Below are 16,007 nucleotides of genomic sequence, written 5' to 3' on the forward strand. Positions count from 1 at the left end.
TGCAACACTCTCAAGCAATTACTGAGCGGAGAATAACGGCGATCCTAATATAGCATTTATGCGGGATCTTTCCACTCTGTCCGCCCCAGGCGGATGATGTCACTTCCTCCAAGCACCCAGACCTTCTCGTTGCCGGAGGGAACGTCCCCTTCTAGAGCTTTAAGACCTGCATTAACCGCAGCCTTGGCGATAACATCTGAGTCTTGGGCCCAAGTGTCTTTAAGGGCGGAGTGCACCTTGCCTGCGACGCCAGCAATGAATCGGAACACCGCCTCGGTGGGCCGGCTCTCTTCGCGTTGACCAGAGATCAGGCCTGGTCGCAGGATAACGGTTTTTTCGAAACCGAGCGCTTTTACATCCTCCTCAATTTCACCCTTCATGCGCGAGTAGGGGATGGAAGAGGTTTTGCTCGCGCCGCTTGAAGAGATGAGGACGTACACCTTCACGCCGGCATCGCGCGCAGCACGCGCCATCTCCACGTTCAGGCCATGCTCTATCTTATACTGGTTCTCAAAACCGCCAGCTGCAGCGCGTGTTGTACCAAAAGCGGAGAAGAATATTGAGGGTGGTGGAGTAAGGGAAGAGAGCTGAGAGGCCCATCGAGAAGTATCGGCATCGACGATGGTGGTTAGCTTAGCAGGAGGAGCGGCGGAGGCTGCGGGTGGTGTCCGCCTGGTAATAGAATCGATGCGTGAGATGGAAGGATGTGCGAGAAGGGTGCTCAGGATATGGGAACCCTAGATGATTAGGATGCGCTGATCAGTACTCAAGCGAACTCCCTGAGGATGGTTGGTAATATGTCAGCAGAACATACCACCATACCGGTGGACCCGATTATCGCAACGGACGCCATAGCGATGCCTTATGTGTGTACAACTGATGCTTTAACGTCAAATGAGGTGATGAATGAGATGTAGCAGCTCTGTAATTCAGATAGGAGACTGTCTCTGCGACGTTGGATGTTTTATGGAGGATCAAGATAGGGCTGTCGCATCCACGTGCCGGAGGCATTACGTGACTGCAGTTCTGCCTCGACTTACCGCTTTTGGTACGATGAGTCAGCAACGAATGCCAAGATCTTTATCGATAAGAAATTGCGTGATCGAGACTAACCGTATACGGAAAGACGCCCTGTCTCTCGTCCGATAGTTTGTCGTTTTTTTTATATATCCAGGCGGGATTTGCCTCGTTTCCCCTCATTCTTTCTCTATTTATGCCTCTGAGCCTCAGATATCTGGTTCTCTGATCTAGGTATCTCTGGTTTTTGACTCATTTTCAACATGGGCTCCTCTACTCCTGCCCTGTCTACCCTCGTGGGGCCGACATATGCCACTGCGCAGACTCTCATCCAGCAGGTTGCGTACGCTCTGTCGGACAAGCTCTTTTCCTACTCTCCGGAATCTTTCGATCTTGATGCTGCTATCCGGGAGTGGTCTGCACGCAAGGAGAAGAACAGCAATGGCGAATCTCCCGCTGTCCAGACAATGGAAACCCGCCAGGGTGCCGGTAGCATTGCTCTGGGATATCTATTCTCCCCGGACTTCGACTTGAAGAAGCGTCACGTTCCCCAGGGAATTGTGGCCTCGTCGGCTACTCTGCCTTACCTCCGCTCCGCGTTGGAACAGCTTTCTCTTCTCTACTCCGTGGCTAGCCCTGTTGCGGCCCACGTCGCTGCTGTGGACTACGCCGGCGAGGACGGTCTCGTGTCGGACTATGTCACTGCTCTTGCCCTTGCGGAGGAACTTGGCCTGGGTCTTGTGTCTAGTGCTTCTGCCCATGAGGCCCAGCACATGGCCCTCTTCACCACTCTGCTGGCCTCCGTGCTGCCCTCGATCCACATCTACGACGGTGTTCGCGTAGGTCGTGAGACCACCCGGGTCATTGACGTCCTGAACCAGACTAGCCTAACCCGCACCCATGAGACCGTCCTGAAGCAGCAGGCTGATGCGCGCAACAAGCACCTGGACAACCAGGGCAAGGCGCTCAGTATCCTGCAGTCTCTGAACGCTGAATTGGGCACCGACTATGGTCTCTTTGAGTACCATGGCCACCCAGAGGCCACGTCGGTCTTGGTTGCGTTTGGTACTGTCGAAGCCTCGCTGACTGCTCAGATTGCTGAACATCTCTCCAAGAATGGTGCACGCGTCGGTGTGGTCAATGTGCGTGTGTACCGTCCATTTGTCGAGGAGGAGTTCTTGCGAGTCTTGCCGCAGTCTGTTAAGACCATCGGTGTCCTTGGCCAAGTGCGTGATGACCAGTCTGTCCAGGAGGAGGGTGTCCACTCTGCCCTGTACGAGGATGTTCTGGCCACTGTGGCATTTGCTGCTGATCGTCCTCATGCGCCCACCGTGGTTGAGATCAAGTATTCTCGCTCCCAGCGTTGGACTCTGGTCAACGCCGCGGCTGCCTTCCAGCGCGTGGCCGACAAGCCCATCTTGCAGGACACGCAGGAGCAGGCCCTGCAACTCCTGGACCCTGCCCATGTGCAGGAGTACATCTTCTGGGATCTGGATGATTCCGTCTCTGGACACGCTGCTGTCAAGTTTGGTGAAGCTCTGGCTACCGACTCCGCCAGCAACGTCACAACTAGCACGGTGTACGATAACTTGGTGCAGGGTGGTGTTGTTCGCGTCGATATTCGCAAGAGCTCCAAGGCATTGGATACTCCCTACGCCGTGAACACTGCTGATGTCGCCTACGTGGGTGACGTCAAGATCTTGGCCGATGTCAACGTTTTGGCTTCCATCAAGGACAATGGCAAGATCATCGTTCGTGCTCCTGGTGTCAAGGACGATGAGCTCGAGAAGAAGCTTCCTGCTGCATTCAGACAGGAGCTTGCTCAGCGCGGCATCTCCCTTTACATTGTCGACTCCTCGGCCACCGAAGACGCCTCGTTGGAGCCATTGATCTTGCAGACGGCCTTCCTGCGTGTTGCTGAGCCTTCTGCCGAGGCTTCTGGAATCCAGAAGCTGTCCAAGGTTGTCGGTGACGCCGCTACGGTCGAGAAGGTCTCTAACGACCTGCACAAGATGTTGCGCCAGATCGAGGTGCCTGAGTCGTGGACTAATGTCGAGGATGCCGCAACAGCTCCTAGCTTACCCACTGATGTCACTGCTAACAGCTTCGTGCCATTTGACAAGAACGAAGTGGAGCCTCCATCGCTGCTGAAGGACTGGAAGACCGCCGCCAAGGGTCTCGCCTTCAAGGAGGCCTATGGAACAAAGGCTGCCCTCCGACCGGATCTTGCGGCCAAGACATTCACGGTGCATGTCAAGGAGAACCGTCGCTTGACTCCTGTCACCTATGACCGTAACATCTTCCACATTGAGTTCGATCTCGGCGATTCAGGTCTCACATACGATATCGGAGAGGCTCTGGGTGTCCATGCTGAAAACGACTCAGAATCCGTCATGGAATTCATCAAGTTCTATGGCCTCAACCCAGAGGAAATTGTGGAGGTGCCAAACCGCGAGGATGAGTCAGTTCTGGAGAACCGTACTGTATACCAGGCACTCATGCAGAACGTCGACATTTTCGGCCGTCCTCCCAAGCGCTTCTATGAAGCTCTTGCTGAATTCGCCACTGATGAGAAGGAGAAGAAGGAGCTGCTCACTCTGGGTGGTCCTGAGGGCGCCGAGGAGTTCAAGCGCCGTGCTGAGGTTGACACCGTCACCTACGCTGACATCCTGCTTGAATTCCCCTCTGCTCACCCTGCCTTCCACGACATTGTGCGCATTGTCAGCCCGATGAAGCGCCGTGAGTACTCCATTGCTTCTTGCCAGAAGGTCACCCCGACCTCGGTTGCCCTGATGATTGTTGTGGTCAACTGGGTTGATCCCAATGGCCGCGACCGCTTCGGACAAGCTACCCGCTATCTCAAGGACCTCAAGCCTGGCACTCCAGTCACTGTCAGCGTCAAGTCCAGTGTGATGAAGTTGCCTCCCAAGTCTACCCAGCCTCTTATCATGGCTGGTCTCGGAACCGGTCTTGCGCCGTTCCGCGCCTTCGTGCAGCACCGTGCCATGGAGAAGGCCCAGGGCAAGGAAGTTGGTGCTGTCCTGTTGTACATGGGCTCTCGTCACCAGCGCGAAGAATACTGTTACGGAGAGGAGTGGGAAGCCTACCAGGCCGCCGGCGTCATCACCGTCCTGGGTCGTGCGTTCTCCCGTGACCAGCCCGAGAAGATCTACATCCAGGACCGCATGCGCCAGACCCTGCCTGAGATTATCCAGGCGTACATCCGCGATGATGGTGCTTTCTACCTCTGTGGTCCCACCTGGCCTGTTCCCGATGTCACGGCCGTGCTGGAGGAAGCTATCACCACCGAAGCCCAGGCGAACGGAAAGAGGGTTGAGGCTCGCAAGGAGATCGAGAAGCTCAAGGACCAGGAGAGATATGTCCTGGAGGTCTACTGATCACATTGATTCGCATCTGCAGTCATTTCGCGTTAGAAACCATGATATCCAGACACTTTAGCGAATGATAGATAGATACCTGCTTTAAGTAATGATTTTCAGGATCAATGTGAAAAGTTTCTCTTGCCGTACAATCTAAGATGCAACCTAAATTTCCTGTTGGAACTGCTGTCGCATGCAAATCGTAGCATTGTAGGCTCATAATGTTGAATATGACTTTTGTGTAGCCCCAGTAGGCCCCCTATCTCTATGCAACTCCAGGGTATCTTGATATAATATGCAGCTGGCTTTTTTTGTACCTCCCACCAACTATCGGTTGTTAACCACCGCCATACTATGCATAGTATATGAAATATTGTGAATAAGAAAGCGTCCCAGAATATTTGACGATTTTGATATGAAGAAAGTACTTTCTCGACAAACGCGCAACTTTTACCGTGGTGTTATGCCCTTCCGATACTACCCAGTTTAGTTTTCCCATATGCGCCTCCCTTCTCCTTCCGCAATTCGAGCGCCTGGCGATAAGGTGGTGCTGTAGGTGGTTGCACTGGATCCAGGCTGACATAGCCTTCGGGTAAGGCGTACGAAGCGTCTGAGTCCCAGGCCGATAGGTCACCGCAGGCGATGAAGGGAGCGATCCAGCGGCTTTCCAATGGATGGATTCCCCGCGGCTGCGATGAGGGGTCCAGAACTCGCGTCTGTGTCAAGTGGTTGGGGGCAGTGGAGACTGGTTCTGATACTGCAACAGGAGTGCGATCTTCCCGCTCTTCATCCTCTCCATCGGGCATTTCGATCTCGACCGTATGGTCAGGGCCAGTGGGTACGGCCGCAGCACCTCCAAACAATGGATCTTGTAAGGCACCTAGTCCTATTTGCCGTTCGCCATCCCCTTCTCTGGTGGGAGGGATGAACCCCTCGCACACAACGAAGGCCTCTAGACTGCTAGCACGACTGCTTCGGGGCTTCGCCACGGAGACTTTCTGGAAAACGGTCCGGAGCTGTGCGTATATGATGTCCACGTCTCTTCCGCGGAATATTTTTGCAACGAATTTCCCACCTGGCCTTAGAACACCGATCGCCAGATTGAGCGCCGCGTAGAGAAGTTGAGACTGGATATAGATATCCAGGTCGTGGAGTCCAGTCACATCGGGGGCACCGTCGGACAGAACAAGGTCCACCGGGTGTGGTTGTTTAGAGACGGACTGGGAAGATGAAGTGTATGCCTCTGGGTCCAAGGCGCGTAGAAGCAGAGGAATTGTCGATGGATGCGTAATGTCGGCCTTCAGAGTCGTGATACCTTCCAGTGGGGCCATGGGCTGGAGATCAATAGAGACGATCTTGACATTTTTCCGAGGCTTCAAGCCTGTATCCTCTTCTTCGCCGTCTTCCATATCTACTGCAGCATCATCCAATCGATCTTTGTACTTCTCCAGTCTCTCCAACGCTCTCTTTTCTTTCCGTCTCTTCTCTAGCCATGCTCTCCGTCCAAAGCTCTCGCCTTTGATCAAAACTCGACTGAGCACTTGACTCCAACTACCCGGAGCGGCGCACAGATCAACGACCCGCGTGACGCTATCGGGGTCTGCATGAGCGAATAGGTCGAATTGTTCATCGATCTGGATGAGCTTGAAGGCGGAACGAGCGCGCCAATTCTGCTCTTTCGCCAGACGGTAGTAGGCATCACGTTTGTCTTTGGACGACTTCCCCATAGCGGAAGATTTGAGACTGAGTTAGTATCTGTTTTCAATTTTATCTCCCAGTTCGGTATCCAATGTAAAAAAAAATCTTGAAAAAGCATTTGCGCGCTCCGAGGAGTCGTCGGTGATCTTTTTCGCGGACGTGGGGGAGTGCGATAAGATCAGGCCGAAAATGGCGGGCGGAGTTTTTCTGCCGCGTAAAAAAATAACTGAGCAGCGCAACAAAGAGACGAACATTACATTCTCCTCACTTAAGCGCCGCATCGTTCATTCATCATGGCTAAGAAGCGAGATCGCGACTCAAAGGGCCAAGGGGCCCCTCTTAAAAAGAAACAGAGAGTCGACAATGTGTCCAACGACGCCGTCGTTGCGTTGGACGATCTTGATTGGAAAGCGGTTGCTCTCCCAGACCGACTGGACGATGCAGAAGGTTTCTTTGGGTTAGAGGAGATTGATGGGGTTGATATTGTGCGACCTGAAGGAAAGGGAGAGATTAAATTCAAGGTGCGAATTCCATGTGGTTTGCTGTACGAGGAATTGGGATCAATACTAACTTGACCAAATAGGCTGCCGGAAACAAGCCTACGAAGTCCATTCTGAAGAAAAATATTACCCCCAAGGAAGACGATACGAACTACGATGACGAATGGTCTGGATTCAGCGATGGTGAAACAAAGGAGAAGCCTGCTCAGGATATGGACGAGGCCCACGAGGATAAGGCCGGGGCAGACGACTCGAAGGAGAGCAAACAGTCAAAGAAGAACAAGAAGGAAAAGCAGGAAAAGAAAGAAAAGAACCAGAAAAAAGGCAAAGAAAACGACACGAAGCGGAATGATCGTGGCCTCCAGCCCAGTTTATCCTTCGCTGCTCTCGAGGACATGGAAGAGGACGGCGTGGATGTCTCTGCCTGGGATCCGCTTGGATTGTCACCCGAACTGCAAACAAGTCTGTCGAAGCTCAAGTTCGCGACACCGACAGCTGTACAAAAGTCTTGTATACCACATATCCTGGACGGTCATGATGTTGTGGGCAAGGCCTCTACGGGTTCAGGAAAAACATTGGCTTTTGGTATCCCCATCCTTGAACATTATCTGAGCCAAAGAAGAAGCAATCCCACGGACCAAAAAGACGAAAAGAAGACATACCCTATCGCCCTCATACTTTCTCCCACACGAGAACTGGCTCATCAGCTAGCTAAGCACATTGGAGACCTGAACACACACGCACCCGACACTAATGCTCGTATCGCGCTTCTAACGGGAGGATTGTCGATCCAGAAACAGCAAAGATTGTTGGCGAATGCAGATATCGTTATTGGTACTCCCGGACGAGTATGGGAGATTATGAGTACTGGACAGGGTCTCATCCACAAGATGCAGAAGATCAAGTTCTTAGTCATTGACGAGGCAGACAGACTTCTCAGTGAGGGCCATTTCAAGGAGATTGAGGAGATCATAAATTCGCTCGACCGGAAGGAAGAGAATGGGTTCCCTGAAGAGGAGGCAAGTTCTGATGATGAGGAAGAGGAGGAGGAGGATCAGCGCCAGACTTTGGTCTTTTCGGCAACATTTCACCCCGGGTTGCAGCAAAAGCTAGCAGGCAAAGGACGCTTCTTCAGTGGTGACCTGCTGGACCAGAAGGAGTCCATGGAATATCTGTTGAAGAAGTTGAACTTTAGAGAAGAACGACCGAAATTCATCGACGTTAACCCTATCCAGCAGATGGCAGAAGGCTTAAAAGAAGGGATCGTGGAGTGTCCAGCAATGGAAAAGGTTAGTGCTCTTCTGACACAAACACCCTAAGTTCAATATAGTCTCATTGATTCTAATAATGACTACAGGACCTGTATCTATATACTCTCCTCCTCTACCATCCAAAGCATCGCACATTGATCTTCACCAACTCTATCTCCGCTGTACGCCGACTCACCCAATTCCTCCAAAATCTAAACCTACCTGCTCTCGCTCTGCACTCTTCAATGGCTCAAAAAGCCCGTCTCCGCTCCGTTGAGAGATTCTCGTCACCATCGTCAGACCCTAGCTCCATCCTCGTCGCCACAGACGTTGCCGCCCGCGGTCTCGACATTAAAGGCATTGACTTTGTTATCCACTATCACGTTCCTCGCACAGCTGACACATACGTCCACCGATCCGGCCGTACTGCTCGTGCCGGCGCACAAGGAAAGAGTGTCATCCTCTGTGCCCCTGAAGAAGTCGTCGGCGTGGCCCGTCTAGCCGCGAAGGTTCACACAGACGCCAAGGCATCCAACACCAAGCGCCTCCCTCTGGAATCCGTTGAGCTCGACCGCCGTATCGTGGCTCGCGTCCGTCCTCGCGTAAATCTCTCGAAACGAATCACCGATTCTACCATTGCCAAAGAAAAAATCAGCTCTGAAGACAACTGGCTCCGCGCAGCGGCCGAGGATCTCGGCGTGGACTACGACAGCGAAGAATTCGAAGCTACAGGAAAAGGCAAAGGTCGTGGTCGCGGTGGTGGTCGCCACGAACGCGAGAAAAAGGCCGGTAGCGTCACTAAAGCCGAAATGGCCGGTATGCGCGCTGAGTTGAAGCAATTGCTTTCACAGCGTATCAATATAGGTGTTAGCGAACGGTATCTCACTGCTGGACGCGTTGATATTGAGGCTCTGCTCCGCGGGGAAGGCAACCAGGCGTTTCTGGGACCGGTGGATAAGTTGGATTTCTAGTCTTAAAAGAGCGGGACAGACTCTTGTTCTAGTCCTTTTTACTGTATGTATATATATAGACAATGACCCGTAACTAGAATCCCGAAAATAGCGCAGGTTAATTTAAAAGTCACGAAATAGTGTTGCGCTATTTATGATCTAAAAACATTGGGAACTCCTAGAGCCGCTTTCCTGGGACTGCTTGTGCAGTCTTATGCTACATGCATAACTGGCCCGCATTTGTATACGTACCTAGTATAGAGAACCCCCAGCCTCTTTAAAGTGGAAATGGAGAAATATATTGACGGGATCGAGGATCTCGTACAATCATAGCACTGCCGCGAATAGCGTGATATCATAATTCGTCTTTGATCATCGTTAAAGACCCCATCAAGACATAGAACGATCTTCTCCGACGACGCATATGATGCTATCATGCTGCTATCGATGTCTGATATTCTGGCCTCAGCAATGAGCATTCCAACAGAACAGGGTATACGCGAAGAACTGATTGTCACACTCAATCACACCAGATAACAATGTGTGCAATAGAGCTTTTTCAGTTGTCGCTCATGTATTGGCCACCTTTAGATGAGAATGTTGCCGCTATGAGGGCGGATGACCCAACCAAAGCACAGCGCAAAAAGTGGACTCGTCGCTATAGACCCAATATACCCCAGAAAAAATAAACAAATTGATAGTAAGATATGAACGGTATTTATAGTCATTTCAAGCCCGTACAAGGACGACTAACTGTTAGTAGAGGTATTAGTAGACCAGAATAGACTAACAGTAAACGCAGATATCTGCCATCAGTAGATAAACGCCATATGATGCATTTTTCGTCCGTGATGTGAAAAGAGCTAATGAGAACAATGGTACTTTCCCACGGATATGTATTTCCGGAGAAAAGAGGGCTGCGTGCTAGGCGGGAGATTGCGATCAGTGACGTTTCATGAACCAGCCGCCTTTTTCCCATAGCCCAGGTTCATAGAGGCAAGAATTTCGCACTTTGTCCTTCAGCACTCCATCAAGAAGACTATTGATGCGTTTGAAATCAATAGGCTTGAGTATCCATCCATCGAAGCCAGAGTCGATGTATATTTGGCGATCTTTCTCGACCAAAGACGCCGATACAGCAAAGATCGGAATCCTCCCATTGTAACGAGCTACGGCAGATAATAAGGTACCGGATGCTTTGCTTTCGAATTCGCGGATCATTTTTGTAGAATTCACGCCGTCCACAATGGGCATCTGCAGTTATGTCAGCACAGACGATGATAAAGTGATTTCTTGTCGACCTACCTGAATATCCATCAACACAGCATCGAAGGAACTCGATCTCTCACGATGGGCAATGGCGCACTCTTCCCCGTTGACAGTCAAATGAACAGTATGGCCAGCTTTCTCCAATCTCTTCTGTATGATCTTGCTATTGATCGGGTCGTCTTCCGCAACAAGTACGCGCAGACCAGACTCCACCCCGGAAGGGTTTAATCTTGGAGATACACTAACATCTTTTTCGCGAGGAATCTCTAGGCCCTTTGTTGGCTTCGGTGATTTAGAACCATCTATTGACGAGGTTGGTCCCGTCGAAGATGATTGGGACGTATTGTCTTCTTGGACGCGCAAGGCACTCAATGGAACGCCCGAGTCAGTTACCGATTCCTGGCCCGGTAAACGAGGAGAACCTAGCGGCATCACCGTTCGTGAGGGGACGGTTGGGCTAGAAATTGGAGATATTCTATTTCCTTGCGTAGCTAGAGGACTGCCAAATGGCACCCTAGTGGTTTGATCGGTGCCTGATATGATTGACGGGCTATCCCCGCCATCGGGAGCTCCATTCCTGCGGTTTCTCCGAGCGTGAAGATTCTCATGCGCTGGTTTCTGGGAGAAAGGCCCATCCTGCATGGCGCTGATAAGTCGGTCAACATCACTCTTTCCGCTCCGAGCGCTATTACCACTGAGACTGCTGGAGTTACTATTTCGCCGCCTCGATCCACTGCGACTCTGGGAATTTCTGTTAATAAGCAGAAATTCCCCTTCGATTGGCGGCGGTGTCTGCGGTACATCACGTTCCTCAGCTTGAAGCAACGTTTGACGAGTCGCAGGCTTTTCTTCATCGGCAGGTAGTGGGAATCTTAATTGGATCTTGAAACGACTGCCCTTCCCTTCTTCGGACTTGACGCTTAGCTGGCCCTGCATGTTGCGAACGATGCGAGCAACTAGTGCCAATCCCAGACCAAGAACAGGTTTCTGTTCCTCGTCTGAGCTCTCGCCTGACTCTCGGATGTTGTAATGTTCATAGTAGATCGGATCGTGCTCACTGGAGACCTGCTCTAACTCTCGAAAGAGATTTTCCAACATATCCTGGGACATCCCAGAACCTGTGTCACTGACTGCCAATTCGACATCCATATGGTCCGGCTCTTGCTGGCTGGGCGAAGGCCAACTCTCAACAGTAATGGCCCCTGATGACGTATGCTGCATGGCATTCGAAATAATGTTGGTTATCACCTGCCGGACACGCCGCTGATCGCCCAGGACAGATTTCGGGGCTCCGGGATACTCAATAACATTGTAGGCAATGTTCTTTCTCTTAGCTTCTCCTTCAAACATCTCGGCAGCTTCTTTTAGCGTGGTGTGGAGGTCGAAAACCTCGTCTTTGATCAGATTCTGTCCATTTTCGGTATTTGTCAAGTCTAACAGGTCATTGATCACGTAAATAAGTGATTTGGATGCCGAGTGCGATTTCGCTAGGTTCTCCCGGATTTCGCCGTCTAAAGAGCCTTCCAAGGCGATTTCCAGGTAGTTGACGATTGCATTAAGCGGTGTTCTCACCTCGTGAGCTGAATTGGCCAGGAGTAATTTGGTTAGTTGTGTGCTTTGCATCACAGCTTCTTTCTGTCGCCAGACTTCGATAAACTTCCCATAAACAAGGCAAAGAACAGCCGCAGTCTCAACGTCTGCTTCGCTCCACTCGCGTGAACGTGTCATGATAGTTTCCTTCCACGTTTTGAAACTCGCGCGAGGCTCGAGATACGCGGCTGTTCCTTCTTTGTACCTTTTTTCGTAAGGATTCCCGGCCCACTTGACTTCTGTTAACTGTCCGCGCCTGAAGAAGACGATAAAGTCACTGCCCCCAGAAGACAGTGGGACATAGAGTAGGCCAGATATACTTTTCAAGCCTGGTGGATAGTTTAGATCCTCGAAGTCTTTGGTGATATCGTGAGAAGCTAAAACTGAACTGATTCGGCGCATCCGCAAATATTCCAGCAAGACCAAGACTTCTTGGGCCTGAGCAACCCGACCTAAAATTTTCGTCTCATCACGAATGGAAAGAGCACCGTAATCTGCATCGAAAAGTTTCAGAAGATCATCCGATGAGGCGACGATGTACCCGGAAGGGTTTGTTTCAGTGGGAACTGTATTGATAAGTTTTCGCGCTTGAAGACGAGAGGCATATGATAACCGTTCGATATTTCTCGACGTCGTATCACCGATCAGCCGACACATCTTTCTGAGTGGAAAAGACACCCTCATGCCTGATGTGCCATAGGAATGACATGAGATGAGGCCCCATAGTTCGTCGAATGCATTTATACTGATGGACATTGACGATCGAGTACCCATATTGGCCAGGTACTTCACATGTATGGGAGACATTGCGCGTAGATAAGTGTATGTCATATCAATAGGCTCCTCCAAGTCCTTCACAGATCGACAAACTAGTCGAGCAGTCTCCTGATCGCGATCATACAGTAGACGGACCTTGTTAATTCTGTAAAGATCGCGCGCCTGTTTGGGGATATCCGATGCAGGGAAACGCAGTCCCTTGTATAGATCTTTAGAAGCTCTCGGGTCGACTATCTCTGAGACAACCAACCCATTCCAGCTGCTGTCGAACTGGTAGACCATGACTCGATGGAATCCCGTCAGCTCCTTCACGATGCCCACAAGGACGTTAAGGAGAGCATCCAGTGTCGGAGCATTAGCAAGCTGTTCCTGGACTTGAGATAACATATTGAAAACTTTCATCGCTGCTGCCTCTCCCCTTTTGCTCCTTGCACTGCGCAGCATTCGCAAGGGAAGATTGGCGCTGACGGTACTTTGAGCTAGTTCATCAGCAGTTGGAGTAGTCCCTAGCGTATCGAGTGGCTTATTCGGCGTTGTCTCTCCATCCACATTTAGTGGATTGATCTGGTCATCTTCCAGCTCGAACTCACATATTATATAATCTTTGTTGACATCGTTCATGTGGATGGCGCACCAGAATTTTCTCTCCTCTCCGTCCGGTTGCTTGATAGACAGTATGAAAACTTCTGGGCCCTGTATCTTTGGATCACATCCCTCGTCTCTAACGAAATCCACATGATCCAAAAGATTATCCTCCTGCTCCTCTGACAAGATGTCGCCAAAGCTTTCCAGTGCAAATAGTTCTTTTGGAGAATATCCCAATATATGTTTCGAATTCTCGCTCACGACCCTAACTACCAGCTTGCCTTCCGTCTCTTCATGCAACGCAATCAAGACGCCAAAGCTCTGAACCGCGCCTGGAATGTGGATCGGTTCGTCTTCGCAACGTTGAAGTTCGTCCCCATCTCTTCCCGTTATTATTGCATGTCCATCTTCGGTCATGACGTGTTTGAAGCGCGTTGTGAAGAGATAAGGCGTTTCTTCCTCAGTGCCAGTGCTGCGAGGTATATCCTGGCCATCCAGGCGCACGCCACCGTCGGTACTAGAGGCCATCGAAATGCCGTCAGTAGAAATGCGCCCGGAGCCAACATCTTCCCCAACTGGTTGCAGTGTCGCCTTGTGCGGTGAGAGAAAGTCGGTTTTCGAGTCTGTTTCACCTGGAAGCAAAAGCTCGTCGTGATGGCGGGGATCTTTTTCAGCATCTGCTGGACGACTTTGGATAGGTAGTATAGACGTATTTGATATACTGCCAACAATAGATGACCTTCGCGTAACATTCACGGAAGATGAAGGTTCATCTGTCACATCCTCAGAAGGAGGTGATTGCAACCAAGACGGTCTAGGATTCACTGAAATCACTGACCTGATAGGGAAGACCCGGTCAGCCGTATCTGGGCTCAGCGAGGGTAACTGCGGGGAATGTGCATTCGACGAAGGTGATGGTGCTTCCGATTGCGTCCCCGTCATTGTAGGGACCTGGACGATCACTGAACCCGATGATCTATTCTGGCCAAGAGAGTCTTCTCGGCCTCTTTGTCGCGCATTGGCCTCAGTGGTACTGGTACAGTCTATCGTGTCCCTAGACTGAGAGGCTTGATCGCCGCAAGGGTCGTTGGATGCCATTTCAGGCAAACAATAGCGAGCGACTTCCACGTATGAAATCCACGATTAAAAAGCAGATTAAGAGGGTCTCCACAGCGTACGGCATTTATTGCACTTAATATTTATGGTGGCCTGTTTGATACCAGCGGTAACTTGGGAACAAGCAGGCAATGTGGTTCTGTGCGATTTGTGCCTACCAGTAGAGGCATTCCATCTGGCTCCCTAAGCGTTGAGAAAGTAGTTACTGTCAGGATCGTAAACCTCTATCGGCTGCCACAAAACACACACTGGCGACCAGCAGATTTTGATATATCGAGGATCTGCACACGAGCCGGCCACAGGGAGCTGGTGATTGCTAAAGTATGGGAATGGCTGGTCCCAAGGAAACGGGCTCCGGGGACTGAGAGAGGGTCCTTTGGGGGGTTCTGGAGTACAAAGAGAAACGATATTGAGAGTTTCGAGAAGAAGAAAACTAGAGGGGTAGCTTGTGCACAGCAGAAGGAGAGAGCGGTATGGACGCGCGCCTCCGTCGCTTGCACAATTTCCCTCCGTACAACGGACCGTTGCCCGACAGGCTCGTCTGTCTAGAACTTCCAAGGCCTTGAGAAATCCGAAGGGACAGACCAGTGGACCGTGGACCAGGACAGCAAGACTTTGTCCGCCCAAGGTCAGTGTTTGTTTTAGACCTCGGCGCCGTTCTCTGACACTGACATTGGATGATCCGTGAGGCGTGCCTTGTGGCTGGTGGCGCCCGGATCGTCTTGGATGCTGAATGATACTGGATGCCAAAGACTAGCTGCCAAAGAAGGACTAAACTCATACCACGACCTCCAGGAAACCTTGAATCGGGAGGTTCCCCATGGACTTTAGCACCGGACGTTGGACCGTCGCTTGTCGGCGAACAAGGAAACCGGTATTGGAGATGAGCTCTTGTCCCTCTCACTGGGCTCTCGTCCGCCACCAGGGCGGGGCAGACATGTAGCTTCTAACTGGAAACTCTCCAGGGAAACGGCCGTTCAATCATATTATCCAGTTGTCTACACCTGTCAAGCATCAAGGTTTGATATCCCATATCTCTATGGCTTCGTCGTCTATGCTCTCAGATCGAAGGAAGCGGGTGCTAACAGCATCATGGACAGTCTTGAGAAACGGTCGATGATCAGCTATGATAAACACAGAGACGACACAGCAGCGGAAAGGGGACCATTGCGCGAGGGATATGGATCCAAAACCAAGGAGCAGGTTTCACCACTCCAGGCACGCGATGCTCAGACCTCTCGTCTCATTTAAGATTTCCGAGGTCTTCACTCTAATCGTCGCTCGCTGCGGGTTCTATCCTACTTAGCGGAGAGATCGGCTCTTCCGGGATTATCCACGACCCCGTCTGACTGTCAGGAACATGGCCACTGAACCAAGGTCACCAATAATACTAAATAATGAGCCTTGGGTCGTACAGGTTTCATAAATCTCATTCTTCCCAGGAACCGATGGAAAAGCCGCTCCAGTGTCTTTCTTCCCCGGATTGGAACGTGCGATCTTCGAGCTAAGCCGGCATTTTCCCGATCACCGCTCTCCCTTCAACCGTGATGTTCTCTTGGGCACTTCTTTTTGGAAAACTAACATCTCCCGGACGGCACGTATAATAGCTGGCAGAAAATGGGCAGCCTAGTTTTGGACGCATCTGAAGAAAAACCGATCGTAGGGCTTAGACGCCTGGCCCAGCGTTCCTGGGCCTCTGGAGATCTTTTCCGCCGCGGCTGTCCCGATGACCGATCGGTCCGCCACTCGAAATGCACTATGATTTGCTGGCATTCTATCCCGAATCGTCCAAAGAAAAGAAAAAAAGCTGCTCCCATGCTTATCTATACTCCCGGCACTAACGCTGAGCTTCCAGTCTGTCTATGCTTCGATGCT

At 51.2% G+C, this 16,007-nt stretch overlaps 5 protein-coding genes across 5 annotated transcripts; 2 read left to right on the forward strand and 3 right to left on the reverse strand.

The window, feature by feature from the left end:
• Window positions 1-56: 56 nt before the first annotated feature.
• C8Q69DRAFT_504384 (hypothetical protein) lies at window positions 57-853 on the reverse strand (the record flags this gene model as incomplete). The annotated part of the gene is made up of 2 exons (XM_028632585.1): window positions 57-737; window positions 815-853. The coding sequence occupies 2 exons, from the start codon at window positions 851-853 to the stop codon at window positions 57-59; spliced, it is 720 nt and encodes a 239-aa protein (XP_028487372.1).
• A 223-nt stretch (window positions 854-1,076) lies between these two features.
• Window positions 1,077-4,554, forward strand: C8Q69DRAFT_147470 (assimilatory sulfite reductase). The gene has a single exon (XM_028625499.1). The coding sequence runs from the start codon at window positions 1,281-1,283 to the stop codon at window positions 4,413-4,415; it is 3,135 nt and encodes a 1,044-aa protein (XP_028487373.1). The 5' UTR covers window positions 1,077-1,280; the 3' UTR covers window positions 4,416-4,554.
• C8Q69DRAFT_456486 (putative tRNA methyltransferase) lies at window positions 4,551-6,427 on the reverse strand. The gene has a single exon (XM_028629835.1). The coding sequence runs from the start codon at window positions 6,122-6,124 to the stop codon at window positions 4,859-4,861; it is 1,266 nt and encodes a 421-aa protein (XP_028487374.1). The 5' UTR covers window positions 6,125-6,427; the 3' UTR covers window positions 4,551-4,858.
• On the forward strand, window positions 6,362-8,933 carry C8Q69DRAFT_456488 (ATP-dependent RNA helicase mak5). Its single transcript, XM_028629836.1, has 3 exons — window positions 6,362-6,616; window positions 6,679-7,884; window positions 7,953-8,933. The coding sequence occupies exons 1-3, from the start codon at window positions 6,389-6,391 to the stop codon at window positions 8,814-8,816; spliced, it is 2,298 nt and encodes a 765-aa protein (XP_028487375.1). The 5' UTR covers window positions 6,362-6,388; the 3' UTR covers window positions 8,817-8,933.
• A 422-nt stretch (window positions 8,934-9,355) lies between these two features.
• Window positions 9,356-14,339, reverse strand: C8Q69DRAFT_147458 (putative sensor histidine kinase/response regulator). The gene is made up of 2 exons (XM_028625497.1): window positions 10,101-14,339; window positions 9,356-10,049 (listed from the first exon to the last, which is right to left on the reverse strand). The coding sequence occupies exons 1-2, from the start codon at window positions 14,112-14,114 to the stop codon at window positions 9,738-9,740; spliced, it is 4,326 nt and encodes a 1,441-aa protein (XP_028487376.1). The 5' UTR covers window positions 14,115-14,339; the 3' UTR covers window positions 9,356-9,737.
• Window positions 14,340-16,007: the final 1,668 nt, after the last annotated feature.

The sequence above is a fragment of the Paecilomyces variotii genome, assembly GCF_004022145.1.
Source record: "Paecilomyces variotii strain CBS 101075 chromosome Unknown C8Q69scaffold_2, whole genome shotgun sequence".
Lineage (NCBI taxonomy): Eukaryota > Fungi > Ascomycota > Eurotiomycetes > Eurotiales > Thermoascaceae > Paecilomyces > Paecilomyces variotii.

Bases quoted from the DNA above. Each gene is read 5' to 3' on its own strand.
- C8Q69DRAFT_147470 (XM_028625499.1), top strand. From the start codon at position 1,281: ATGGGCTCCTCTACTCCTGCCCTGTCTACCCTCGTGGGGCCGACATAT.
- C8Q69DRAFT_456486 (XM_028629835.1), bottom strand. From the start codon at position 6,124: ATGGGGAAGTCGTCCAAAGACAAACGTGATGCCTACTACCGTCTGGCG.
- C8Q69DRAFT_456488 (XM_028629836.1), top strand. From the start codon at position 6,389: ATGGCTAAGAAGCGAGATCGCGACTCAAAGGGCCAAGGGGCCCCTCTT. The intron at 6,617-6,678 runs GTGCGAATTCCA...TTGACCAAATAG, and splicing joins AGGGAGAGATTAAATTCAAG to GCTGCCGGAAACAAGCCTAC. The intron at 7,885-7,952 runs GTTAGTGCTCTT...TAATGACTACAG, and splicing joins AGTGTCCAGCAATGGAAAAG to GACCTGTATCTATATACTCT.
- C8Q69DRAFT_147458 (XM_028625497.1), bottom strand. From the start codon at position 14,114: ATGGCATCCAACGACCCTTGCGGCGATCAAGCCTCTCAGTCTAGGGAC. The intron at 10,050-10,100 runs GTAGGTCGACAA...ACATAACTGCAG, and splicing joins CTGTGTTGATGGATATTCAG to ATGCCCATTGTGGACGGCGT.